This window comes from Rhinolophus sinicus, linkage group LG01, assembly GCF_036562045.2.
Source record: "Rhinolophus sinicus isolate RSC01 linkage group LG01, ASM3656204v1, whole genome shotgun sequence".
NCBI classification, from domain to species: domain Eukaryota; kingdom Metazoa; phylum Chordata; class Mammalia; order Chiroptera; family Rhinolophidae; genus Rhinolophus; species Rhinolophus sinicus.
The window spans coordinates 68453369-68481241 of NC_133751.1; the positions used below are offsets into that span (position 1 = coordinate 68453369).

The window sequence follows — 27873 nt, forward strand, 5'->3', positions numbered from 1 at the left end:
AAGGGATGGGAGGAGGAAGATGACGCCAGATGCCACAGCCCAGTAAAAAGATGGAGGTACTGAAGTGGAGGGGGAAGGGTGCGCGGAGTCCAGCAATGCGGCTGCGCGGAGGCGGCCGGCGCGCCGGCGCGCAGAGGGGGCGGGGTGAAAGGTCACATCGCGGCGGCGGGTCTGGCTGGCGGCAGCGGCGGCGGCGGCGGGCGGGAGCCGAGTGCCGGGTGTGCACGTGTGGAGAAGCGGCGGCACCAGTGCGGCGGGCGGGAGACACTCCCGCCCCCTCCGGAGACGCAGGGCCGCGCTCCACTCTCGCGGCCTCCGTCACCCGCTCAGCTCCCTACCTTAGGCGGGGAGGCCGGCGTGTGGGGTTGAGTGGCCCGAGCTCGGGGCGCTGAGAGCTCAGGGCGGCGACGACTACGGCGTTGATATCGGTGGTAACAACGGCCTCAGCAGGCAGGGAAAATGAAAGGGTGAGGAAGGGCAGCCAGCAGGCACGGCCGGCGGGGGAGAGGGGTTGCGAAGGAGGGGAGAGAGTGGGAGAAGACCCGGCGGAGGGAGATTTCTGGGCTTCTCGGCTTACCGAGGGGGCGGAGGCTCGGCTCGAGCAGTTGGCGGGCTGAAGGTCCAACAGAGGCAAGACCCGGAGAACCCAGGATTTCGGCCAAGAGGACGAGTGTGTGTGGAGGGGAGACAAGCAGCTGAGTGGGGCAGCAGGGAAAAGCTTGTGTGAGGCTCCTGGGATCTCCGGCCCGGGGACGGAGGGCTGAGGCACCCCCGGCCCGCCACTCCTCAAGTCTGGTGGTCTGGTTGTCCTCTTCAGATCTAGTAGGCGCCACACTGGGAACCTTGGTGTTTGTCACCTTTCAGTTTTATTCACACTTGAGAGCCGTGCAGAATCTTCTGGAGGGAGAAAGAATTGGAATAAAGAGCAAGGAGATGAGTATTAACAGCTAGTGACTCAACTGGATTTGGGTTGGGTCAGAGCGAGTGGAGGAGGGGGAGAGAGCGTGAGCACTGTAGACTTGGGGTGCCAAAATGTTTAAGGAAGTCTTGTTGATCAGTAGGTGGAGCTCTTGCTCCAGTAGTTTAGTGTTGCCCCGGTGTTGTGAGGGGGTCCTTAGTTACTACGAAGCTTTCTTTAGGTGATTGGCATAGTTAGTATTCGTGCACAGTTTCCCTCTTGGATAAATTAGGGATTGTTTTGGTCCGCTGTTTCCACTTGGATAAGATATCACCTTCCTATTAAATTACATACTGTTAAAATATTAATTACATAACACGTGTTTTAAAATATTGCCTAAATTGGTCGTTTGGGAGCTTGCCTTTACTCTCCTTACAGGAAGAAAAGGAATCTTATCAATGCTAAAAGCTTTCTGAGATGCCTGAGTTTTTTTCTATTATAGCAAGTCAGTTAAAGAATTGTAACTATGTTTTGAGTTAATGAGGCCTTTCAAACTATTCAGCAACCCTTTGAGGATGAAATAAAAGTCAGCCCTCAAAGTAATCTCATACTGCCTAAAACACGGGTCTAAATATTATCTCGGTGTGTTTATGTGTTTGAGGTCGCAGAAGAGGTCCAACAGTTTAATTTGGCCTTAGCTCTGTAACATGATTTCTTTGGTTTTGCCTTAAGTATTGGGAATTCATTTTAATATTAAATCGTATGTCTTGTAATTAATGTTTCGAAATCTTGAAGAAATTTTCACAATGCCTGCATTATTTCGCATCAGGTTCTAAAGAGTTCCAATCAGGATACCAACTGAGGGGTATGAGAATAATTTGCTGCACTTGAATCATGACTTACTAGGAAGTTTGGCTATTTTATATATGATCAAATATAATTTAGCAATATTTTTTTTTCTTGAGTATGGGTGCTGTCTCATTAATTTATGTATTCTCTCGGGCATTCAATACTAAGTTGTCTTGTTCCGTTAACGTAATAAAAATGTAGCTGAAGAGTTACCAGTTTTGAGACTGCATGGATTTATAGCGGAGGGCAGAGCCTCCAAGAAATTATTCTGTATATTTAGATCCAAAATCTTTGATTTAGCTCAGTCTCACTACGGGATAATGTTCTTTTTGATTCCTAACTTGGCATTAGAAATGAGGTCAAACTGATGGTATTATTCACATCTACCTTCAGTTAATATACTCATGAGGTAATTATCTTTTTATTTAAAATGGTTATTTATGTGTAGCAACTTGATGGAGGCAAATCCCCAGAAATGAGTCAAATAAGAGGAACTGGCCATATTTAGAGGAAATTTGTTGTTATTGAATCTACCGTACGCCATCAACTATTCCTGAAGTGAAGAATCCTTAAGTCTAGTTCTATCACTTTCTAATATTGGGAGCTTAAAATTATGTTCTTAATGGTAAATTTTTAAGATGATTTCACAGGAATAATCCCTTTTAACTTCACAGATGAACTAACTCCCAGGTAAGATGGGATTTAAAAAAAATTTTTTTTTTTCACTTCTGAGTCTTGTATTTAAGACACTGGACAAATGAAGACAATACACATTATTTAAAAGATTTTAAGGTCCTCAAGTTCAAAGACTTGTATCACCATGAACAAAGTGGTTAGTGTTACAGTCCTGACTTGATTTGGAAAGGTCTGTGAAAATGAAACAGTGGCCCTGATTATAGGGTTTGTGTATGAAATTTTATTTGCTTAAGTGTTGTATATTAAGTTAACCGAACCATAAGTGGAATAGAAATACCTGAAATCGGTAACAAATGCAGAACTCCCAACTCTAAATCAGTGTGCTATTTAAATATTTTACATCCTTGCCTGTATTGCCTATCCTTTTGAAGCTTTTTAAAGTCACTTTTACCTAGTTTTTCTTCATATTTTTACTTAGTTTTTATTATTAGCAGTAGGGCATTTCATTGTTGCATGCATTTATATACATGGTCTAGAAACTTGAGGTATGTTACTTCCTTTGTACTGAGGTTGCTTGTTTTTATGAACCAGGAACATTGTAGGTTGAATATGTGGATTAGGTAAGATGAATATTTTTATCTATTGTTTCTCTTTAGGGAAGGTGATATTCAAGCAAGAAGGTGTGCCATACACAGCTGTGACTGAGATGGCAATGTAATTAGTCAATATAATAGAAAGTAAAACTGAATCCATTTACCCTTTGTTTATAGTAAAGAGGTATAGTTAAAATTAGACCTAACAAAAATGGCTAACAAGATCTGAACACGTGCACAAAATAAAGATGGGAAAGTAGGCAGCAAAAATATAAATGTAGCATGTAGAACAGTGTAGTTTACTAGTTGAAATGTTAAAATACAAGATCCTGCAGTCAGAAACAAATCTATGTTGAACTCAGAATAATTGTTCCCTTTGGTAGCTTATGGGCTGGGAAGGGACACGGGTGTTTTTGAAGTGATGTGAATATTCTGTGTCTTTACTTGGGTGTTGATTACATAGCTGTATACAGATGTAAAAAATCAGTGAGCTGTAAACAAGATTTGTGCTCTTTATCATATTTATCTTACACTTCAATAAAACAGGATTTTTTAAAAAGGTTTTGTTGCTGGTTTTGTCAGGAAAAAAACAAAAAACAAAGCCAGCAAGGCTGAAGTAGAATTCAGGAGCTTTTGTAAAGCTGCAATTCATACTTGCTCCTGTGAAGCCAATAATTTGTGGGTTGTTGTTTGAGATACTGGATTTTAACAAATGTTTTGTAATGTCCCCTTGTTATGTTGAGATGATTCCATATAAAATATAACCTACCTGTATCATAAATTTTATTAAAAATCAATATAATGTCCTAACTCATAAAGGAAAAATAAAAGGAAACTAAACTATAATATATCTGTTTCAGTAGCAATGATCAGGTACAACTATACCATAAATCATAAGAAGATCAGATGTTTGCATTTGTCTGTAAATGGAATCATTGTATAATTTAAAAAGTATCTGCTACCAGTATAGATGTGTACATTGGTGACTAATGCTGTGTTGACATCAGTGTGATTTCTTCACCAAATTGTGGACAACTGTTGGTAAAGTTCAAAAATTTCTGGGTTGGAAAATATTTTTAACGGCCATCCATATAAAGCATTATCTTTCAAAACCAGTGCTTTTGCCAGACCAAACTAATATCTATTAAATTGCATTTTGCGACCTCCTCTATATTGGCCTTTTGGAAATCCTTTGACTCCTACTAATTTTCTCTTCCAGATTATTAGCTATGGTTTCCAGCTTTGTGCCATCTGAAAAGATACATTGTTTCAATTATTTAAATGGTTGTCCTTTCTTTTTTAAGCACAGTCTGCAGAAACCATTAGAACATCAGTAGTAACCAATAGAAACTTCCTTTTCATCATAGAAATAATAATTGTGTGAATTATAGTTTAATAACCACAAATTATGTAATTGTGCCATCACGGAACACTGCTTGACCTGTTCTCTTCCAGCATCTCCTATTTGCATTCATTCAGTGCCTAACATATTGGCAAAATGTTAGTCCTGTCCAGTACAGTAGTGACTCGTTACAGTTGAGCAGTTGAAATGTGGCTTGTGTTACTGAGGAACTGAATTTTAAAAACTGATACTCCAAGTTAGTTGTTGGACGATTTTTAAGTATGTTTGGAACAACTTGGATATGTGGACCTACTGTAAATTTTATGAAATGTAAATACAGATCAAATATTTCCAATGAAAATTAACATTTGAATTCAGATGTGCTGTAAATGTGATAACCACTAGATTTTAAGACTTGGTCTGAAGAAAGATTTAAGGAAAAGTGAAATAGTCTTTTTTTTTTTTTTTTTTTTTTTTGATAACGTGAAAATTTCACCTGTGTCTTTTTGGTTTGTTGACGTGGATACTAGAAAATTAGAAATTACATATGTGGCTCAAATTATATTTCTATTGGGCAGTGCTGTGCTAGACCCTGAAAAAAAATTTTGTGTGAAACGTGATCTCTTCCTTTAGGATCTAGTTCCTAGATGAAAATGTTTCTAAATGTTTCTACTGTGGTCCAAAAGATAGTGTGTGGCTGGCTGTTTATACCTCTGTGGTAAAGGATTCTGAGGCTACTCTTATTTATTTAATTAGTTTAGTTTGGTTTGGCTTGAGTTGCTTTTATACTTGGGATTGTTCAGTATCAGTGTTACAAAGAAAGCTGATTAAAAGAATAATGATTGGTTAGAGATGGAACAACAGTAGAATAGGATGATTGGTTTTGGAGAGTCTTAGAGTGAATCTTATTGATACAGTATACAGCTTCGATCCAAATAATAGAAGGAAATAAAGTATGTATCTTTATAATAACCACATTTTCTTTGGATACTGTTGGAACGCTCTGCTTACTATAGTTATTTACAGAATTTAAAGCTAAAGTAACGTAATTGCTTGGGAAAATAAATTTTTTCCAGCTTTATTGAGATATAAACTGGTTTTAAATTAAAATATTGTAACTCTTGTCTGCCTTGGATGGGGAAGGGATAATTGGAAGTATGTATTTGCTTTTCCTGATTTAGTGCAACCTATATTCTTCCTCTCATTGCTGAAGCTGTTCTTAAGGGGAAAAAAAACACCTTGTTTTCCAAGTCCAGAGGCTTCTCCACTCTCAGTCCTCGATAGTGCGGAAGTGAATGCATATTTGTAAAACAACTTGACATATATCCTTAATTATTTCTTTTGGATAATTCCCTAGAAGTGAATGTTTTTGGATCAAAAAATACTGGCATTTTTAAAGCTCTGATATTGGTTGCCAAGTTGACTCCAGAAAGATAGTAGCAATTTATGCTGCCAGCAGTGTATGAGTGCCCTCTTCTCCAAGAGCTGATGGAGAAGGGGAGTGGCACTTGTAAAAACCTGAAGGAAATGGAGGAAGACATTGTGGCTGCCATCTCAGCCTCGGTGGTACAAATTACCTTTGTCTGGGATGAGTGACATACGTTGAGCATTTGTAAAATGACAAGTCACTAATAGTTTCTTTACAAATTGGTTTTGAGTACATATTCACATATAGCTTTAACTCAAAGGTTTACTTTACTGATTAGCTAATAAATGGTATTTCCTTTTTTTTTTAACTTGGACATTTCCTATGTGCACTGGCCGTTTTTTGTGTTTTTTCTTTTTTTTTTTTTTATACTTTGTTACTTACCTGTTGCGTATAACTTAACCAGTTTTTAATTTGGATATTGATTGCTTTTTTACTTGAAATTACAAAACAAAGATAATGTTCTTTAGAAAATGGGTTGAGACATTAAAATTAGTAAATATTGTCAGAATGATGCCAGTTTAGGACTCAAATCATTAGAAAGAAAATTTTTTACAGGTGGAGCTTCTTAAGCTCCGGTAAGCTAGGAAAATAATTTTGTATTTAGGGGCATTTTAAGTATTTCTTATTTCTCTTTCCAGAACACTAAGGTATATTTAAAGATATATTTGGGTTTCACCCCTCTAGTCTGTATAGTTTATTATTTGTAGCATTTATCTTCATAAAGGAGACATACCATAATGCAAAAAGCAATGACCTAAAAGCAACCACGTTTTATATTTTATAGTTCAGTGTGCCACTAATGAAAGTTAGCAGTAGAGTCACTAACAAGTTTCTTGATGTGGGCCTTAGTTTCTTTGTCTTTAAAAAGGATAGCTTGAACCTGAACGAGAACGGCCAAATATTCTAAATCATGTGGTAGTTGTAATCTGTTGATGGTATCTTATCAGTATTTAATCTGTTAATAGTTTTGATGAGTTCTCAGACTGCAAAAAAATATGTGATGTCATTGATTATTAATGTCTACCATGACTGCGGTGATGTGTGTCACAGCTTGGCCATCCCTGGTCTCTGTCAGCTCTCACTTTCTATGATACCAAGAAACAGAACTTTGGAATCGTATTTGAATTGTTCTGTTTAAGCTGCTTTCTTGGTTTTGCTCTTGTCTGCCTTTTGAGACTGGATCTCCCATCCCGCCCCTCACGGCACTTTTACTTTTGTTTACAGCTGCCTAAATACGTGTTGGCTGCTGGTAAGTGCCTGCTATGCTGCCAGGCAATGGATCTCGTTTAGTCCTCACAGTGGCGCTAAGATAGCCATACATTGTCTAATACATCTGTAGGTATGGAATATATATATAGTCTACTAATGAAAAAAACAGATACAGAGGTGAGCCAAGAAGGAAGAGACTTTGGTGGGTTCTTGGATTTTTGAGTAGTTTTATATGGCAGAAAAAAATGGGAAGGGAGGGAAGGCTAGGTCAGTGGCCACAGCCAGTGAAGGGCTTTATATATAGTACTATTTGAATTTGACTTGGTAGGTTATGTGTGGCTATTGAAAAATTTTAAGCAGAGAAATACAGTGATCAGATTTGTGTTTTAGAAAGATTGTTCTGACTGCGTTGTGATGGCTTTCCCTGGGTCTATCTAGCCTTACTCCTCTTCATTAGCCTATAGATTTTGGAATGATATGATGGCGTGACCAATACTGCTAAAAAGCTGTAGGAACATTATGAAGATATTTGGGGAGCAGAATTAACATGGATTAAAATGAGACATAAGAGTACATCTAAAACTAAATTTCTGTATTGCATGAAGAGAATATTTGTCAAGATAGAAAATAGAGGTAGATATTCTAATTTCCTATAGAGAATGATGAGTTCGGTTTTTGATGTGGAATTTGAAATTACTGTAGAGATAATCAGTAACAGTTGGAAATGTGTGCTTGGATTGAGAGATTGGGAAGTGAAAACATCAACATTTAGGTGATAGTAAGGGAAAAGCCAGAACTGGGAAGGAGCTCTCCTAATTGAACACAGGGATGGCCATGGAAAAATTTTCAAAGAACAATTTTATTATTTTTAGGTTATAACCTTGAGTAGATTTTGTCCTGTGTGTTTAGCACTTCTAGTACCCAACCAAATAATTGCTGAACATTTTACACACCTGATACTTGCAGTCACACAGTGTGGAGAGCTGACCCACCTACCACTATTTTTTTGATACCTGTTAACCCTCTAGAATAGTGACTCTCAACCAAGGGCACACCTCTTACTCCACCCCAGAAATCTGGTAGTGCCTGGAGACATTTTTGGTTGTCACAGTGGGGTGGGGTGGGTACTGGCATCTCGTGGGTAGAAGCCAGAGAGATGCTGCTAAACATCCTACAATGCTCTGGAAAGCCCTCCACGAGAAAGAATTATCCAGCCCAAGATGTCGATAGTACCAAGATTGAGGGCGGCCGGATGGCTCAGTTGGTTAGAGCGCGTGCTCTTAACAAGGTTGCCGGTTTGATTCCCACATGGGATGGTGGGTTGCGTGCCCTGCAGCTGATTGAAGGACAATGACTTGATTTGGAGCTGATGGGTCCTGCAAAAAACACACTGTTACCCAATAAAATTTTTTATAAAGGAAAATAAAAATAGTGCCAAGATTGAGAAACTGCTATAAAATACAGATGTGATGAGAGTGCCTGTGAATTACATTAAGGGCCTAGGAAGTAAAGATGACTCCTTTGAGGGGAGTCCTACGGTGCAGCTGATCTTGCACTACAATGGGAATTTGTAGAAGTAGGCAGATCAAACACTGCGCAAGAAGTGACCAAGCAGTTTTGTGCCAAGGGACACTTACTACCTATCTAAATTATAAACGGTTAGGCTTTAAGCGTTCTCTGTACTTCATTTTCTCTTTTTGCTGTATGACTTAAAATGTCAGAGTTTGTAGAGAAAGACCCACTTTTGTGTAGTCGTATCTCCATCTTGTGGCCTTGCAGAATATTGCCACTAAATTTTGTTTTTAGAATTATGGGCATCATTGACATTGCCTTTAATAGCTAAAAACATTTGAGTGCTTATTATCTGATGTTGCTGTGCTACATACTTAACATGCACTATCTCATTTTGTCACACTGCTTTTATAAGCCAAGGGTAAATGTTTCCTACTACCATATTCTAAGCTCAAGGATTATATTTGATTAAGTAGCAGACTAATCTTGTACTGACACAGATTAATACCTGATGGAGTCTATAAAGTAGGAGGTAAGTAGCTGCATTTTCCAGATCTAAAGACTTGGTGTACATTTCTGTGGGACTTTTGTTTTATCAGCCTGTCTTCCCTGTTAGATCCTTAGTCTAAAGACTTCGGTGTCAAGAGGCGTTGGGGTTTGTTATGAATTTGGAAAACAAAACATAATGTCATAATGTCACATAAATTTACTTGAGCTAAGAGAATAAGTTAGTGTCTTTAGTAATTCTTCAGTTTTTAATAGGTTTGTAAACTACTAGTCCCAACAGGAACCCAGGACCAAGCAGACAAGGCAAATGAGTAAAACAAGAGAAGAAATGTAAGCTTTGTGATTTAAATATTAGGAACCAACTTAATTTTAAAATAATAAACGTTGAGTCAAATAGATGTGGCCACATAGGGCTGATTCAATTTTTAGGCCAGGAATTTGGGGCTTATCTAGAGAGTAGCGGTCTTCAAGTGGTAAATTAAATAGTCTACAGTGTTAAATTATATTGAAATCTTTTCTGAAGTAAGTAGTTATTGCAGTGATTAAAAACGCAGGTTTTGAGTGGGGCCGATTTGAGTTTGAGTCACAGCTCCTCAATAACTAGCGATGCCACATACGGTAAAATAAAGCTGTAGTGTAACATACTACTTGCATAGGAGAGATGATTAACATTTCTTGTGAAGTCACTCACATGAAATCATATAGCCTGTGTTTTTTCAGTGACCTATTCCATTTCTGTCCATCATTAGCTTCTATTTCCCTCACATTTAGAAATTTACATACATGCAGTGAGAATTTTATTAATTTAGGTGGGTGTTAAATTTGTATGGTTAAGATAACAAGCTTAATTACAGATTTTTTCCCTACTCTCTTAAAAATTGTTTCTCAGGCATCTCTATGTGTTCCTGTTGTTTACCCCTAAAATCAAGTGTCCCTTTTAGTAATTCAGTTTTTAGATACTACAGACATTCTTCGTAATGTGATCTGTTCCCATAATCAAAGGATGTACATTACACATTTTTTGTGTTCCAGGAAACAATTCTCAAAGTGATGTGTTACAAAAGGGAATTTTTTCCTTATGAGTTAAATTAATGTAAAAAGTCTAGGTGCAGTCCCTCTACGGTTTTTTATCTACGTCGTACCAACATCACTAACAGTGACATTAGGGGGTGACATTAAATGGTCATTTTTACCCCAAAAGTGTTTGACATTGGTTTTAATGGGGGGGGGGGAGTCAGGACCTGTAGCCATTTACACCAAAGGCTAAGATTATGACAGTCGATCCTGAGAATGCTGAATTTAGAAGGGGAGGTCTGTACCAGATTGGAAAGGTCATTCTCATCCAGCTCTCATTCAACCTCTTCTTCAAACTGAGGGCTAGGTACAGCTGGAAATTGAGAAGTTGTGATTTGTTAAATGTTTGATGTTCGCACCTCCTTTTACTTGTTCTTTCAAATAGTAAAGAATAAATGAGGCATCAAGTGCTTTCCACCTTGAGTTTTACTATCAAAAATACCATCTTTGTTTGTTCCTAAGCAGAGTTGGTATAAAAGTTAACATAACTGCAAAATACTGCAACTGTAGTGCCTTATGTAATGCATAAAATTCGTTTGTTTTACTTTTTGTTACGGAAATTTTCAAGCACAAAAGAAAATAGTACCAGTGAGCCCTCATGCATCTAATTCCATCCATTAAGTAGAATTTCCCATGTTGTTATTTCATCTTTGACCCGTATGTTCCTGTTTTCCCTTTTTGCTGGAGTATTTCAAAGAAAATCCTTGGCATGGAGGCTGCCTGGTTTTATTGTGCGTCGCAGATACTGCCTTTTTACAAATTGAAGGTTTATGACAACCCTGCATCGAGCAAGTCCATCAGTGCCATTTTTCCAACAGTATTTTCCCACTTTGTATTTCTGTGTCACGTTTTGATAACTCTTGCAATATTTCAAACTTTTTCATTATTATGGTGATTTTTTTTTTCAGTGATGTTTGATGTTACTATTGCAGTTGTTTTGGATATCACAATCCATGCCCATATACGATGACAAACTTAATAAACGTTATGTGTGTTCTGGCTGCTTCATGGACTGGCCAATCCCATGTCTCTTCTCCTCTTCTCAGGCCTCCCTATTTATTGAGACACAATGTTGAAATTAGGCTAGCTAATAACCCTGCAGTGGCCTCTGAGTGGTCAAGTGAAGAGTCACATGTCTCATGCTAAATCAAAAGCTAGGAAGACAAAAGCTAGGCCTCTTGCACTGAACAGCCAAGTTGTGAATGCAAAGGAAAAGTTCTAGAAGGAAATTATAACTGCTAGTCTTGTGAACACATGAATAGATAAGCAAGCAAACAGCCTTAATGCTATTATGGAGAAAGTTTTAGTGGTCTGCATAGAAAACGAAACAAGCCGCAATATTCCCTTAACCCAAAGCCTAATGCAGAACAAGGCTGAATCCTCAGTTGTACAAAGGCGGAGAGAGATTAGGAAGCTGCAGAAGGAAAGTTGGAAGCTTGCAGACAGGCCTCAGGAAAGGAGCCGAGTCCATACCATGAAAGTGTAAGGCAAAGCCACAATTTATCCAGAAGATCTAGCTAAGATAATTAATGAAGGTGGCTACAATTTTAAACAACAAATTGTCAGTATAGATGAAATAGCCTTATATTGAAAGAAGATACCACCTACGACTCTCATAGTAGAGAGAAGTGAAAGCCTGGCTTCAAAGAACAAGCTGACTCAGTTGTTGGTGACTTGAAGTTGATGCCAATGCAGTTACCATTATGAAACTCTTAGGGCCTTGAGAATTATGCTAAATCTACTCTGCCTATGTTCTGTAAATGGAACAAAACCTGGATGACAGTACCTCTGTTTACAAAATGTCTTAGTATTTTAAGCCCATTCTTGAGACGTACTGCTCAGAAAAAAAGATTTCTTTCAAAATAGTACTCCTCACTGACAATGCATTTGGTCACCCAAGAGCTCTGATGGACATGTATAATAACAAGGTAAATGTTGTGTTTAGTCCTGTTACCACAGCACCCATTCTGCATTCCATAGATCAAGGAGTAATTTGGACTTTCAACCCTTATTATTTATGTAAGAAATACATTTTTTTTTTTTTTTATGGCTATAGCTGCCATAGGTAGTGATTCCTCTGATAAATCTGGGTAAATTGAAAACCTTCTGGAAAGGATTCACCGTTCTATATGTCATTAAGAACATTTGTGATTCATGGGAAGAGATCAAAATATCAACTTTAACAGGAGTTTTGAAGAAGTTGATTCCAACCCTCATGGATGACTTTGAAGTGTTCAAGACTTCAGTGGAGGAAGTAACTGCAGATGTGGAAATAGCAAGAGAACTAGAATTAGAAGATGAGTTGCTTCGTATAGGTGAGCAAAGAAAGTGATTTCTTGAGGAGGTGAAGTCTTCTGAGGATGCTGTGAAGATTGTTGAAATTTAGAATATTACATAAACTTGCTTGATAAAGCAGCTGCAGGGTTTGAGAGGATCGACTCCAATGTTGAAAGAACTACTGTGGGTAAAAATGCCAGCAAACAGCATTGTATGCTACAGAGAAATAGTGAAAGGAGAAGTCAATCAATACAGCAGACTTTGTTGTCTTATTTTAAGAAATTGCCACAGCCACCATAACTTTCAGCAATCATCAGTCAGCTATCAACATCAAGGCAAGACCCTCCGCCAGCAAAAAGATGATGACTCAGCTCGCTGAGGGCTCAGATGAGGGTTACCATTTTTTAGTAGTAAAGTGTTTTTAAATTAAGATAAGTACTTTTTGAAGATGTAATGCTATTGCACACTTAATAGGCCACGTATATTGTAAACGTAACTTTCACATGCACTGGAAAACCAAAAAATCTGTGACTCCCTTTATTGCAATATTTGCTTTATTGTGGTTGGTCTGGAACCAAAACCACAATCTTTGAGGTATGTATATCCCGCATCTGTAAATACTTCAGTATGAGTGTTTAACATAGAAGGACTTAAAACAAAAAACTAGCTACCGTACTATTTTACCTAATATCATTTTATGATCTGATACCTAGTCTGTATTTGGTTTTTCTTCTTATACATCTTATAAATGCCTTTTTTCAGTTTGTTCAAATCAAAATTCAAAAAGGTCCGCATATTATATTTGGCTGAAATACTGAATCTCTTAATCCGACAGTTCCTCCTCTTTTAAAAAACAAATTTAATTTAGAATAGTTTTAAATTGAGTTTTAGAATAATTTTAGATTTGTAAGCTGATACAGACTTCCCAGTTTTCCCCATTAGTAGCAGCTTATATGAGTATGGTACACTGTTAAGAAAATGAAAAGACAAACCACAAATTAGGAGACTCTAGTTAGAAATTATATAAGATATACTCTCGTGTGTGTGTGTGTAAAAGATAAAGGACTTGTATCTAGCATATATAAAGAACTCATAACTCAAGAATAAGCAACCCAATTTTAAAATGGAAATTATTTTCTTATGAATTAATGTAAAAATTCTAGGTTTATTCCCAGGCCTAGACCATGGACAAAAGATTTAAGTAGGCATTTCACCAAATGGACAAATGTCTCATAACCATACAGAAAGATGCTTGGCAGCATTAGTCATTGAGAAATGAAAATCCACTGAGATTATGACTTCACATCACTAGAATGGCTATAAACAGAAAGGCAATAAAATGTGTTGTCAAGAATGTACATAAACTGAAACCCTAATATGTTAATAGTGGGAATGTAAATGATGCAAATCCTTTGCAAAACAATTTAACAATATATTAGTTTTTCATTACTGCTATAACAAATTACAAACAGTGGCTTAAAGCAACACAAATCTATTATCTTAGTTCTTAAGATCAAAAGCCTGAAGTGGGTTTCATTGGGCTAAAATCAAGGTTTTGATAGGTATAGTGATTTTAAATAGTATCCCCCCAAAATTCATGTCTACTTGGAACCTCAGTATGTGACCTTTAGAAATAGGGTCTTTGCAGGTGTAATTAAGATGAGGTCCTACTCTATTAGGGTGAGTCCTAAATCTTACAACTAGTGTCCTTGTAAATAGAGGAGAGAACACACACACACAGACCATGTGAAGATAGAGGCAGACATTAGAGCTACACTGCTACAGCCAAGAATAACCTGAGGCCACTAGAAGCTGGCAGGGGCACGGAAGGCTTCTTCTCCAGGACCTGACTCAGAGAACATGAGAGCATGGTTCTGCTGACATCCTGATTTGGGACTTCCAGCCTCCAGAACTTGGAGAGAATAAATTCCTGTTCTTTTAAGCCACTGAGTTTGTGGTAATTTGTTAAGGCAGCTCTAGGAAACTAATACAACAGGATTGTGTTTCTTCTAGAGGCTCTAGATGAGAATTCATTTCCTTGCCTTTTCAACTTCTTATGGGCCACCTGCATTCCTTGGATTGTAGCTAGGGTTTCCAGGTGGGATTTCCCGCCTGTTCTCAGGAATTTCTTTTTACTTTCCCGTTCCCAAATCCCAAGAACTTTGTCGGGAAAATCGGATCCTTGAACCCAGTAATACCCACAATGGGAAATAAACGTACTATTCACAATGTATCTCTTAGACATTTTTCCTATTTATCGCTAGGGTTTCCGGGTAGGAATTCCCATCCATTCTCAGGAATTTTTTTCAATTTTCCATTCCCGAATCCCGAGAAAAGTTGGTCGGGAAAATCGTCTCCTTGAACCCAGGTGGTTGTAGTATCGGCTGTTACTTTGTAGAAACAATTCATTGTAGAGAACAGAAAACAGTTTATATTTCGGGATTTAGGAACGGGAAAGCGAAAAAAATTCCTGAGCACAGGTGGGAATTCCTGCCTGGAAACCCTGTTCGTAGACCTTCATCTTCCAAGTCAGTAGCATAGCATCTTCAAATCTCTCTCATCTCTGCTGTTACCATATCTTCTTTGAGTTTTAAGGATCTATGTGATCACTTTCGGTCCACCCAGATAGTTATCTTCCCATCAAAGTCTTAATCACATCAGCAAGGTTCATTTTCCATGTAAAATAAGGTTAAAGGTTCCAGGGATTAGAACATGGACATTCTTTGGGCCGTTATTCTGCCTACCACAGGCAGTTTTTCTTTTTCACACTTTTTTTTTTTTAAAAGATTTTATTGGGGAAGGGGAACAGGACTTTATTGGGGAACAGTGTGTACTTCCAGGACTTTTTTCCAAGTCAAGTTGTTGTCCTTTCAGTCGTAGTTGTGGAGGGTGCAGCTCAGCTCCAGGTCCAGTTGCCGTTGCTAGTTGCAGGGGGCAGAGCCCACCATCCCTTGCGGGACTCGAGGAATTGAACTGGCAACCTTGTGGTTGAGAGCCCACTGGCCCATGTGGGAATCGAACCGGCAGCCTTTGGCGTTAAGAGCATGGAGCTCTAACTGCCTGAGCCACCGGGCCGGCCCAGGCAGTTTCTTTAAATAGTTAAACATATCTGCCATAATCCAGCAATCCCACTTGTAGGTATCTATCAGAAAAAAATTAAAGCATATGTCTACACACAGACTCGTATGCAATATTCATAGCATTATTTATAATAGCGATGGAGTAATAGGTACAGTTAAAATGTCCATCAGGTGGTGAAGGGATAAACAAAATGTGGCGTATCTAACAGAACTTAACAATGAAACACTAATTCAACTACTGACACATTATAACATGGATGAACCTCAAAAAATATATGCTGCATGAAAAGTCTGGTGCAAAATATTACATGTATGATTCCATTTGCATGAAATGTCCAGAAAAGGCAAATCTATAGAAAGAGAAAGTAGATTTAGTGACTGGCTTAGGGTAGGAAAGGGATTTTACTTCAGATGTGCACAAGGAATTTTGGAGGTGTGATGTGAATGTTCTAAAGCTGAATTGAGGTGATGGTTGTACAACTTTGTAAATAGTCTAAAGAGCATTCAATTGTACACTTAAAACAGGTGAATTTTATGGTATATAAATTACACCTCAAGAATGCCATTTAAAAGAAAAGTGAGAGGGATTTAAAAGGGGAGGGACAGAAATCTCAGTGACATTGATTTAGGCAGAGATGTCTTAGGTACAACACCAAAAGACACAACCCACAAAAGAAATTCATCAAAATGTAAAATTTCTGCTCTGTGGAAAACACTATTAAGATGAAAAAAGTCACAGATTGAATGAAATTATTTGCAATACATAGCTTACAAAGGACACGTATCCACAAAACACTTAAAACTCAGTAAGAGAACCCAGTTGTTGTTGTTTTAATGGGCCAGAGATTTCAACAGCTCCTTTACCAAAGAAGGTATATGGATGGCAAAGAAGTACATGAAAAGATGCTCAAAATGGTGTTATTTAGGGACATGAAAATTAAAACCACAATGAAATGTCACTACACATCTATTAGCATGGCATACATTTTAAAAGTCAACAGTGCCAAATACTAGTTTGGATGCAGAACATCTGCAACTATAATACACTTAGGACCCAGCATTCCCTCCTAATTATTTACTCAAGAGAAATAAAAACATATGTTCGCACAAGAACCTGTTCAGAAATGTTCGTAGCAACTTTATTCTTAACCTCCAAAAACTGGAAACAGCCCAAATGCACTTCAACAAAAGGATAAACTATGGTACATCCATATAATGGAAAACTGCTCAGCAATAACAAGGCATGAATGGTTGATACTCCGGTGAGGTGAATCTCAGGCATGCTGACTGAAAGAAGCCAAGCAAACAAACAGCTGTGTATTTTGTGATTCCATTTATGTGACATTCTTGAAAAGGCAAAACGATGGAGAACGGAAAACAGATTAATGGTGGCCTGGGAGTGGTGGTAGAGTTGAACTACAAAGGGTCATGAAGGAGATTTGGAGGATAATGGAAGCATGCTTTTTTTTGATGACGGTGCTGGTTGCATGATTATACATATTTGTCAAGACTCAGAACTATACACCCAAAATAATGAATTTGCTTTTATGTACACTTAAAAGTTGTTTTAAGAGGCCCGCCCGGTGGCTCAGGTGGTTAGAGCTCCATGCTCCTAACTCCGAAGGCTGCCGGTTCGATTCCCACATGGGCCAGTGGGCTCTCAACCACAAGGCTGCCGGTTCAATTCCTTGAGTCCCACAAGGGATGGTGGGCAGCGCCCCCTGCAACTAGCAACAGCAACTGGAGCTGAGCTGCGCCCCCCACAACTAAGACTGAATGGACAACAACTTGAAGCTGAATGGCACCCTCCATAACTAAGATTGAAAGGACAACTTGACTTGGAAAAAAGTCCTGGAAGTACACACTGTTCCCCAATAAAGTCCTGTTCTCCTTCCCCAATTAAAAAAACAAATACACCATGCAACATCGATTAGAAGAAAGTGGTATGTCTATATTGATGAACACAGTAGTCTAAGCTAAAGACTACTGCAGCAAAAAAAGAGACATTTCAAAATGATAAAACGACTGACCAATCATAACAGTCCCAAATAATTATTCTGTTAACGTAATTTGAAAATAAGCAAACTGACAGAACTAAAGAGCAAAAAGGAACACTTCCAAACCTCCTTTGAGGACAACATAATCATGATCGAGAAGAAAGCCTATCAAAAATATTACAAGGAAAGAAAAGCAGGTGTGTCAGAGTCATCTTTCTTGAGGTATCGTTTGAACAAGGAGTTAAAGGAGGTCAGAGGGTAAACTGCAGCCAAGGGTGGAGAGACCATCAACTGAGATAGGAAAAGCTGCAGGTGAAACATTTCAGGGGGAAGGTTAGAAATCTAGTTTTGAATATGTTTAATTTGAGGTGCCTGCTAGAGATGCTTTAGGGTTTAGGAGTGTCCTCTAGGCTAGAGACAGAAATTTGGAAGTTGCAGCATTAAAGCCATAAAGCTATGAGATTGAGGTCACCAAGATAGTAAGTGTAGATAGAGAAGACAACCAAGTACTGTCTTGATGTGTGAGGCCTTCGAAAAATTGGTTCTTCCTCTCCAACCCCAGCTTCCACATTTGCACAAAACACATTTTGTTTTAGCATAGCACACTCTTTAGTTTTGGGAATACATCATTGCTGTTTCGCTCAAGTTCTACCCTCAGAATGCATTTCTTGCCCTCCCACAGAACAAGCTCCTAGTCATCCATCAACCGTTCCCAGGATCACTTCCACTCTAGTGTTTTTATACCTTGTACAAATGCTATTGCTAGCACACTGTATTGTGTGTGTGTGTGTGTGTGTGTGTATATATATATATATATATATATATATATATATATATATATATATATATATATATATTATATATATATATTATATATACGTATATATATAGATATATTTCCTACCAGGTGTAAACTCCTTTGCATTTTAAGTGCTAGCATATAGGTATTCAAATATTTATTGTAATAACTGATTTATGCTTTGAATAGGCAACTTTGATGTTCATAAGAACTCTGGAAAATTTTAGATTCACAGAATTCTTTAAAGCTCTATTCAATTTTTTAATGGAGAGTTTGGAATTTTTTTTTAACTTTTAAAAGTTCTTTTAACTTCTAAAACTTTTTGGTTGTGGTGTCACTCACTCATTTTCTTGACATTTCTACATAGCCCTCTGTTTATGCCTTTGATAGTATGTGTTTGCTAAATTATATTTACAAGTTGATGATTTTACTGATATACGTAGCATATCCACATCTTAAAATGATTCAAGGCTAAGTGATCAGGATTACTGAAGTATTTCATTTGAATCAGACGTTGTGTTCGTGAGAGCTGAACTGTTTGAAGTTGAATTATGCTGACAAAGTTACATTTAATAGCCACTTTGAAATTCTGTTTCTAGCATATTCTGACAGTCTATTAATAATGAAACTTGATTAGTTCCTTTTTAAACAGCTACCAAACAATATTCATAGTATCCTAATTCTGTTTTAAAATATGTATATTTGTCCATAGAAAAATATTGAAAGACCATATACATCAATTATTTCTGGTCAGAGTCTTACAGGATATTTTCACTTCCTGAGTTATTTCTATGGTGGTGAACTGGTTTTTCAATCAAGACATGTATTTTTTAAAGTAGGTGGGGAACGATTAAGCTGCCTATTCCCTAATGATTCAATATTGTGTTCTCTAGGCTTGATCTGCCCATCCTAATAGAAACTTTTTTAGTAGTTAACTTTTATTCGATTTAATCTAGTGCACTGCACTGTAACCGTTTTTTCCTTCTATGTGAAGTCAAGAAATACCTGGTTATTATCCTTTTAAAAATTATAGATATATTTGAAATCTGGTAATTACCTAGAAATCATTCTTAAAATTTTAAAACTTCAAGTTTGTTCACTTATAATTAAGAAGGTTGACTTCCTATGTTCTTGAGTTTTTTTTATTGTTGTTTACTATTAGACTTCATAATGGAATGTTTCAATTACTGTTTTGAGTGCAATGGAGTAATTTTTAAGTGGTGTGCTCTAAATATAATCAATTTTGGGATGGTATGTTAGCTCAGTTGGTTAGAGCGTGGTACTAATAATACCAATGTTGCTGTTTCGATCCCCTCATGGGCCATCGTGAGCTGCGCCATCCTTAAAAAATAAATAAATGTATGTATGTATGTATGTATGTATGTATGTAAGCTATATTATAGTTAAAAGAAATTACTGCACCCAATTTGTGGTGCTATACTAAATTAAAGAGTAGCATTATGATAAGTGAAATAAGCCAGACAGAGAAAGACAAGTACTGCATGGTATCACTTATATGTGGAATCTAAACAAAAGTCAAATTTAGAGACAGAGTAGAAAAGTGGTTGTCAGGGTGGGGAAAACAGGGAGAAATAGCTAAGAGAGTACAAACTTTGCGCTATAAGATGCACAAGGTTTAAAGATCTAATGTATGGCATTTTGATTATAATTAACACTGTATTGTATAATTGAAATTTGCTAAGAGTAAAACTTAAATGTTTTCACACTCACAGAAAAGAAATATGTGAGGTGATGGATGTGTTAATTAACTAAATGGGAGGAATTCTTTTTTAAAAAAATAACAGACATTTTAGGTAAGATGTGTAATCCCTGTACTTTAAGGGGTCCTGTATTTTATAGCCTAACAGTCAGTGTCTGCCAGTAAAAATCCTGAGATGGTGGATAAGTGAGTCCAGTCGATTTTAATCAGAAAAATGTTTTGGGTGAAATGTCAGTTTCTTAGCCATAAAGATGAGAAAGCTAGAGTTTGCTGCAATGAAGAGGGGAGTTCTGTGAATGACATGTAACCTAGTTAAAGAAGACGTGTCTCGCATTCATTTTACTTGTCAAATACTTGGTAGAAGGCAATATTTACTTGTGTTGCTAGAAATTGGGAAAGAGTATAACAAGTCTATATTTTTTAACAAGATGATTATCTTAAAAATGTGTGTGGCTGCTAAGAAACTGGTGTTCAGATTTTAAGAAGACATACAAGATATGCAAGGGTGGTTGGTCACAAATAAAAAGCAGCATAAAAATGAAATAATTGAGGTAGGAAAGCTAAAGTTCCAAATAAACATAAAGGTCTGTAATCAGGTTTTTTTGACTTTTAAGAATCAATACATTCTCTTGTTTCTGATTATCTAAATTTTAATAATTTCAGAGAAATGTTATTTTAAAAATTACCTACAACATTGACCACATGTTTTGGAATATGCTTCCAAACACTTTTTGTATGTGTTAACAAAATTTAGATCATAATTTTTATATACAAATATAGTTGGAATATGCTTTGCACCCTACAAAGCAATATATCAACACCATCATTCTGTGCTAATAATATAAATATCATACTTTATTTAACCAGTCCCCTATTGGTGGACACTCTGATTGATTGATTGATTGCCGTTATGAAAGTGTCATGATTAATTCTTGTTTAGTCGTTTCTCCAAGTTTCCGAAACTATACCATGTGCCCATATTGCAAATGATTAATTAGGGTGCATTGTTTGTATTTCCCTGCTATTGAACAGTGCCATTGTGATCTGGAACTAGCACTGAATGAGTAGGACCTACATCATTTTCTAGCTGCTTGGTTAGCCTCAGATTGTTTTATTTTTGAACTCATTTTGATTTAAGGTTCTTTAAATGATTTGACCACCCACTGCTATGATTTTTAAAAAGGCGTATAAGCAACTCTACTAATGATAGTGGTAATAGGAAGAAAAAAGTTGTATAGATGCTATTCAGGTTTGTTTTGTCACGTTTGATTAACCTTTGGCTTATATTAGTAAAATTGACTTGAGCTGTTAAAAATTCCTTTTGTTGACAGCTCTATAGGAAAAAATAACTTTGTTACAATGAAACTGAAACTTTTTAGCTTTAATTTTCCCACGGAACCAATGTTTTGGTTACATATGATTTCTTAGAAATGCTACTGTTGCATTCTTGGTAAGTAGTTTTCAAACTGGAGTTTTGTTTTTTCCTTCAAAGTGTGGATTCCTTTGTTCCATTTCCAAAGATTCTGCTTCTGAAGGTGTGGGGTTGGGTCCACCAATCTGGATTTTGAATACCATCCCATGTGACTTTGTGGATGGTTCCTGGCTCGAATAAAATGTGCATAATTTTTGCATGTTTGGATTGTTTTCTTAGAACAAATTTTTAGAGTTGGATTATTTGGACAATGCGGATGTACTCTTTTTAGGCTTTTCAATACATAGCACTAGATAGTCTTCCAGAGATTCTATATCCATTGACATTTGTGCCAGCAGAGTATAAGGATCCCATTTGCTACCCCCTTACCAATATTAGGTATCAGTCTTTTTGATCAATAATAGATGACTTTAAATTTATATAAAGTCACTGTGAAAGGGTTGAATTTATCAATCATGTAAAAAGAAAAGACTTGGTACCCTTTTAATATGTTAATCTTAACCAATGGAACTAATTATATTTTATTGAGTACGTGTTGGTTTGTTCCAGTAGCCGGATCGAGCTGGGAGATGTAACACCACACAATATTAAACAGCTGAAGAGATTAAACCAGGTCATCTTTCCCGTCAGCTACAATGACAAGTTCTACAAGGATGTACTGGAGGTTGGCGAGCTAGCAAAACTTGGTATAATACGGTTTTTTTTCTCCCTTAATTTGTTTGTTCATATTCTTGACCCCTAGTTTTTAATACTAGAGCAGAAAGAGTTAACCAATTTAATCTCCTTATTTTACAAGTAAAGAAGTAGGGATGGTCCAGGTTCTGAGAAAAATCTCGGTGAAATCAAGGTAAAAATATATGAATTTTAAAAGGAAATTCTAAGTATCTTATTTAGTGTGTGCCTGTGTGTTTTCACATAGTTTTACTGTAGAGGAGGCTTAAATTCTTTAAAAGGTGTAGGAAGTTTTTGAGATTGTTGATATTCAAAGTAACTGATAAAATTTAATACTAATAGCAACAATTTAGTCGTTATGTAAGGGGTGGGAGAGATTCAGTAAAATGTATTATTCTGTCTGTTGAACTTTATATCTTTGTATTTTCCATGGCAGCCTATTTCAATGATATTGCAGTAGGTGCGGTATGCTGTAGGGTGGATCATTCACAGAATCAGAAGAGACTTTACATCATGACATTAGGATGTCTGGCACCGTACCGAAGGCTAGGAATAGGTAAAATTGTTTGTATTTTTAGTTCTTCAAAGAAGCATAAACACATTGTTACTGTTCCTGACCCAGTAAGTCAAACCGTTTCTTTTAGGAATGCTGGGAAATGGTTACTGACTTAAAAAGTAAACAATATTTATTAACAATTCAGAGGCCCTATATAGATTTGTTATCATTTGCTTTTTCTGTTTTCCTTTTACCTGGAAGGGCTTGTATATAAAGGTTGATTTTTCTGCTAGCAGTTTTAAACATGGAAGTAGTGTACAGAGAGAACAAAATTTTGGAAAATCAGGTTGACTGCTGTTTACCTCATAAATTCTATTAGGACTCAAGTGTTGAGATGGCAGTTAGATGTGTAATTTAAAGATTGATTTTTATGAGATTACTTATTTGTTTGTTTTGTTAATAGGAACTAAAATGTTAAATCACGTCTTAAACATCTGCGAAAAAGATGGCACTTTTGACAACATCTATCTGTAAGTAAAATGATATTTAATGTTATTATCTAAAGAGTTTAATAAGTTGGTAGTAGAAATCTTTACTAGAAATTTTAAATTCTGGTTACTTATTCCATTGCCTTTTGGAAACACCATGGAAATAGTGGTTGTAATGTTTTATTGTTTTTGTTTTAATAATAGATAAGGAACCTGAGATAAAACATTCTTGTTTTGCTTTATTATGTTGGGGAGGGAACTCAGAAGTCACAGGGATAAAACCAAGATTAAAACTCAAGTCTGAAATTTAAGAATTAATCCATTAATAAAACTTTTTTCGTGCCATCTGTTTGTACCCTGCATTTTGTTCAAGTCTCTCAGTGATATGCTCATTAGTAGTAGTTTAATAATCAAAATCAGAGAGTACCTGGCTGATATTAGGTTGGTGCAAAAATTGTGGTTTTTGCAATTTGTTTCTTTTTAAAGATTTTATTGGGGAAGGGGAACCGGACTTTATTGGGGAACAGTGTGTACTTCCAGGACTTTTTTTTTTTCCCAAGTCAAGTTGTTGTCCTTTCAGTCTTAGTTGTGGAGGGCGCAGCTCAGCTCCAGGTCCAGTTGCTGTTGCTAGTTGCAGGGGGCACAGCCCACCATCCCATGTGGGAGTCGAACCGGCAACCTTGTGGTTGAGAGGATGCGCTCCAACCACTGAGCCATCCGGGAGCTCAGCGGCAGCTCAGCTCAAGGTGCCATGTTCAATCTTAGTGCAGGGGGCGGAGCCCACCATCCCTTGCGGGACTCCAGGAATTGACTGGCAACCTTGTGGTTGAGAGCCCACTTGCCCATGTGGAAATCGAACCGTCAGCCTTTGGAGTTAGGAGCACGGAGCTCCAACTGCCGCCTGAGCCTCTGGGCCGGCCCCTGCAATTTTTTTTTTTTTAACCATTTAAACCGCAGTTACATTTGCACCAACCTAATACTGTACTTGGATCTTAAAGAGACCTCAGATTAAGATCACAACTGTGGATTGTTTACATATAATGCAGATATTAAGATTCTCATTTTGACTTGGACAGCGGAAGAAATTGTTACATAATGCTGTTTTGAGCAGTAATAGAGAAAACTCAAAATTATTTCTTTTCAAAATATAGTGTGTTTTTATATCAGTCAGAAAGAGGATATATTCAGGTATTTGAGACCCTAATTTTTATTTATTTAATCATTTTTTTCTGTATGTGTCATTATGGTCTTTGAATCATCCCTTTGGTTATTTACCCATTTTTAATTACAGGAATCTTTTCTCTCCTTGCAATAAAAAAATGTTATAGGGTACTTTTCCCTTTGTTGCTTATAAGAGTAAACACTCTTCCTTGAGTCTCCTAATCTCAGCCAGCTGTAAAAGCTAGGTTAAAAGTGTAAATCTGTCATCAAAAGGTTTTCTGAAACGAATACCTAATCTTTGTTGCTGACTAGTAATTGTAAAGGGAATCTAACAAATGTCTGCAGTATTTCAGCTCCAACCAATTTGAAGATATCTGTGGAGAACATGTAAAAGCTGATGAAATCTTAATTTTTTTTTTTTTTTTTTTTTGATACCCTTTTATACCTCAGGCATGTCCAGATCAGCAATGAGTCGGCAATTGACTTCTACAGGAAGTTTGGCTTTGAGATTATTGAGACAAAGAAGAACTACTATAAGAGAATAGAGCCCGCAGATGCTCATGTGCTGCAGAAAAACCTCAAAGTCCCTTCTGGCCAGAATGCAGATGCGCAAAAGACAGACAACTGAACAGATGGCAAATGAACTTTCTTGCACTTGCTTGTCGCCAAATAAAAGAGAGGCCTGTTGATTTTCCCCCCCTTTCTTTTAAAGCTTTTCCTCCTCCTTGTTCTTGTTTTTCTTCCTTTCTTTCCCTTTCCTCTAAAAGTTTAAATACTTCCAAGGACTTTCAAAATTAATCATGTTTGGGTTGTTTTAGTTCTCTGACTTTTGTGAGGTGGTTTGATTGTAGGAAGGAGAAAGTGTAGATCAGTTCAGTGTCACAGTTAAGATATGTGCCCCCACCCCCAACTTGGGTGTCAGTTTCACTTTTTTAACGGTTTTTTTTTAATGTCCTGCTTTCACATTGAAGGGCAGAGCCTACAAAAAATTGTATATTTCAAAAGAAAAAGCAGCAGCAATATCTTGTTCACTAATCATAGACAAATTTCATGTGTTTGTGGTACTTTGGATTTTTCAAGACTGTTTATGGGATGCTAATCCCTGGACATTGCCTTCACTCCACCCTTTGTCCTTCTGAGCGCTATCTCAGGAGTTGGACCATTGTTGTCCTCGTAAGAAATACTACGTAAGTTTATTTTGTGTTTTTAAGCAATTATTTCCTCCTTCCTCGCCGGTGACTGAGGGTGGGTGGGACAGTTGGGGTAGGTAGTGTTAGACTTTGGTCTCAGTATTTGAGTTAAACTGCTTTTTGCTAACGAGTGGGCTGGTTGTTAGCAGGTTTGTTTTTCCTGCTGTTGATTGTTATTAGTGGCATTAACTTTTAGCGTGTGGGCTGGTGAGATTAATTTTTTTTAATATCCCAGCTAGAGATATGGCCTTTAACTGACCTAAAGAGGTTTGTTGTGACTTACTTTTTTTCTCCTGACCTTTTCAGTAAACCCAGAGTTGTTAGTCTATCCTTAAACATGGAGTTGACGTCCTTATAGGTTAATACCCCTAAAGAAACCTGAAGCAGGTGTTGTCTCTTGGACATGTTAAAACATACCTAAAGGAAGCTTAGATGGACTTGTGGCACAATAAATGCATTTAATGTCAGCTAATGCAGGCTGTTAAAAGTGTGGCCACTGAGCATTTGATGATACAGGAAAGAATATCTAGACAGTATTTTTTGAAAACAACATAGCTGTGCTCTTGCTTATCTGTTGGAGAACATCCCAGATTTGCTTACATTCTGTGCCTGTGATATTGAGATTAAGGATTTGGGGGAGGGAAAATTGTTAAACATATTGCTTCTATTCTTGGAAAAGTAAAAGTCTAGGAGTGCTAATAATGCAAATGTCACTGTGACCTCTTCTGCTGACAGGACTGGTTTATGCCAGATCATTTCTGGCACATAAGGAGTGGCTTTGAAGGGTTGATACTTTTTGTAAGATAGGAGACATCTGAAATTTTCCTCCATATTCCCATCTCCAATATTGAAAATTTTTCTAGTTTGCTAATATTGGTGGCCCAGCAAATGTTCTCATTAGACTTTAAAACAATGCACAGAACTTGAAGATTCTGTCATTTGACTTTAAGAGGGAGGTTGGTTCATAACATTTATCCTCTTATGTAAATTCTGATATAAAAATCTCATCTCTCATAGTATGTTAAATAACAAAGAGGAAGGTTGGTTCATAACATTTATCCTCTTATGTAAATTCTGATATAAAAGTCTCATCTCTCCTAGTATGTTAAATAACAAAATTATTTTATACAACGTTTATGCACATTTTATAATCTTAAGTTCTTATTTGAGAATGTGAAAGTACAAAGTACAATAGACTTCAACAGTCTTATTTGAGTGCCAAGAATAATACAAAAAAGGAAGACAAGTGATGAATGAGTTTATATGGTTCAATTCTTAAGATAGTAAAAATTCAGGAAGACCATGCTGGTTTCTTGGGTATCGGTTTCTTCAGCCTAAATCTAAGCTTAGAAGAAAAGTTTAGTATTATTAAGCACCTGTACCTTCATGGATAAGCTTCAGCTTGCTCTTGCCAAGAGAGGAGTGCTTGAGTTACAGAAGGCATAATTAGTTTGAAGAATTCAGCCTTTTTGTAAACTTCCAGATATCAAAATAGATTTTGATACATAAATGTGTTTTCTGAGATGACACTGCCTCTATTTCTATAACCATTTCACCTGGACTATCTGATCAGTCCTATGAATGTATCCCTAAATGTGGTTATTGAAAACCGAATAGCTGCCTCATGACAATTAAGTACGTGTTATTTAAGGAGGAAAAAATATTAAAATTTGAATTGAGTGTGTAGGCTCCCTATCATTATAGTGTTTCTTTTCCCATGCTAGTCAATGACTAACCTAAATTGTAAATGTTCGTAAAGGTTTAATTGTCCTACATTAAACTTGTATTAAATAATTCCATCCACTTGAGGAGGATTTAGAAAAGCTGGAAGCTGGGCACTAGTTCATCTGCCTATGAGTCAGTAAAGACAGAAATAATGTCCCATGTCAAGTTCGTTATATTGAAATATGATAAAAAAAATTATTGAGGTAAAATAGTTCTATTAACTGGAAGATCACAGATATATCCATCATATTTTTCAGGACAGATAGTTTTTACTGTGGAGCAAATAGGTAAAAGTTATACTTTTTGGTAATTGCATTTAGGTTCTAAAGAAAGGAATCTGCGGAGAAATCTATGCAATATGTAATTTGTCCAGATTAATTTTTATTTGGGGAAAGAAGTTCTGAAGTATCCCCAAAGCAGTTTGCTCATCAATTGAAAGTCCTCCAAAAACAGAACTATTGGGAAACCATGGTATGTGGGGTGGAAAAGAGAAGCTCCCTCAGTTTTTTGGAGGGAATAACTTTAAAAGTACTTAAATGGCTAAGTTTACTTGGTGCAGTTAAGAATTAAACTTGTTGATTTTAACATTACTGTTACATCTGAAATAAACTTATGTGATGTTCTGGTAGTAATCTGTGAAGTGTGGTAAATGTCCAAGAAAACCCTACATTGTATTGAATTCTGAGGTCAGTAGCTATATGTAGTCATTGTTTACTGTTGCCTGGTTTTGTTTTCAAAATACTTTTACATTTCTTTAGATCGAACTTAAAACCAATTAAAATAGGCC

At 36.9% G+C, this 27873-nt stretch overlaps 1 protein-coding gene and 1 long non-coding RNA gene across 5 annotated transcripts; both read left to right on the top strand.

The window, feature by feature from the left end:
- Positions 1-125: 125 nt before the first annotated feature.
- On the top strand, positions 126-27714 carry NAA50 (N-alpha-acetyltransferase 50, NatE catalytic subunit). 3 transcript variants are annotated; one of them, XR_002137622.2, is made up of 6 exons: positions 147-467; positions 21904-22040; positions 22463-22582; positions 22986-23052; positions 24622-26317; positions 26402-27714. XR_002137622.2 is itself a non-coding variant. In XM_019734822.2 (5 exons), the coding sequence occupies exons 1-5, from the start codon at positions 460-462 to the stop codon at positions 24797-24799; spliced, it is 510 nt and encodes a 169-aa protein (XP_019590381.1). In that variant the 5' UTR covers positions 126-459; the 3' UTR covers positions 24800-27714. The 3 variants fall into 3 exon arrangements, 2 of the variants coding, with proteins under 2 accessions (XP_019590381.1, XP_019590382.1); XM_019734822.2 differs by having other exon boundaries at positions 126-467; positions 24622-27714; XM_019734823.2 differs by having other exon boundaries at positions 152-467; positions 21907-22040; positions 24622-27714.
- On the top strand, positions 488-21823 carry LOC141571515 (uncharacterized). Of its 2 annotated transcripts, none has more exons than XR_012496279.1 (2): positions 488-18202; positions 18295-21823. It is a non-coding gene; the product is annotated as an uncharacterized LOC141571515 (long non-coding RNA). The 2 variants fall into 2 exon arrangements; XR_012496278.1 differs by having other exon boundaries at positions 488-18198.
- Positions 27715-27873: the final 159 nt, after the last annotated feature.

Coding starts and splice junctions, on each gene's coding strand:
- NAA50 (XM_019734822.2), top strand. Junction 22,041..22,462: donor TGGCGAGCTAGCAAAACTTG/GTATAATACGGT, acceptor TTTCCATGGCAG/CCTATTTCAATGATATTGCA. Junction 23,053..24,621: donor ACTTTTGACAACATCTATCT/GTAAGTAAAATG, acceptor TTTATACCTCAG/GCATGTCCAGATCAGCAATG.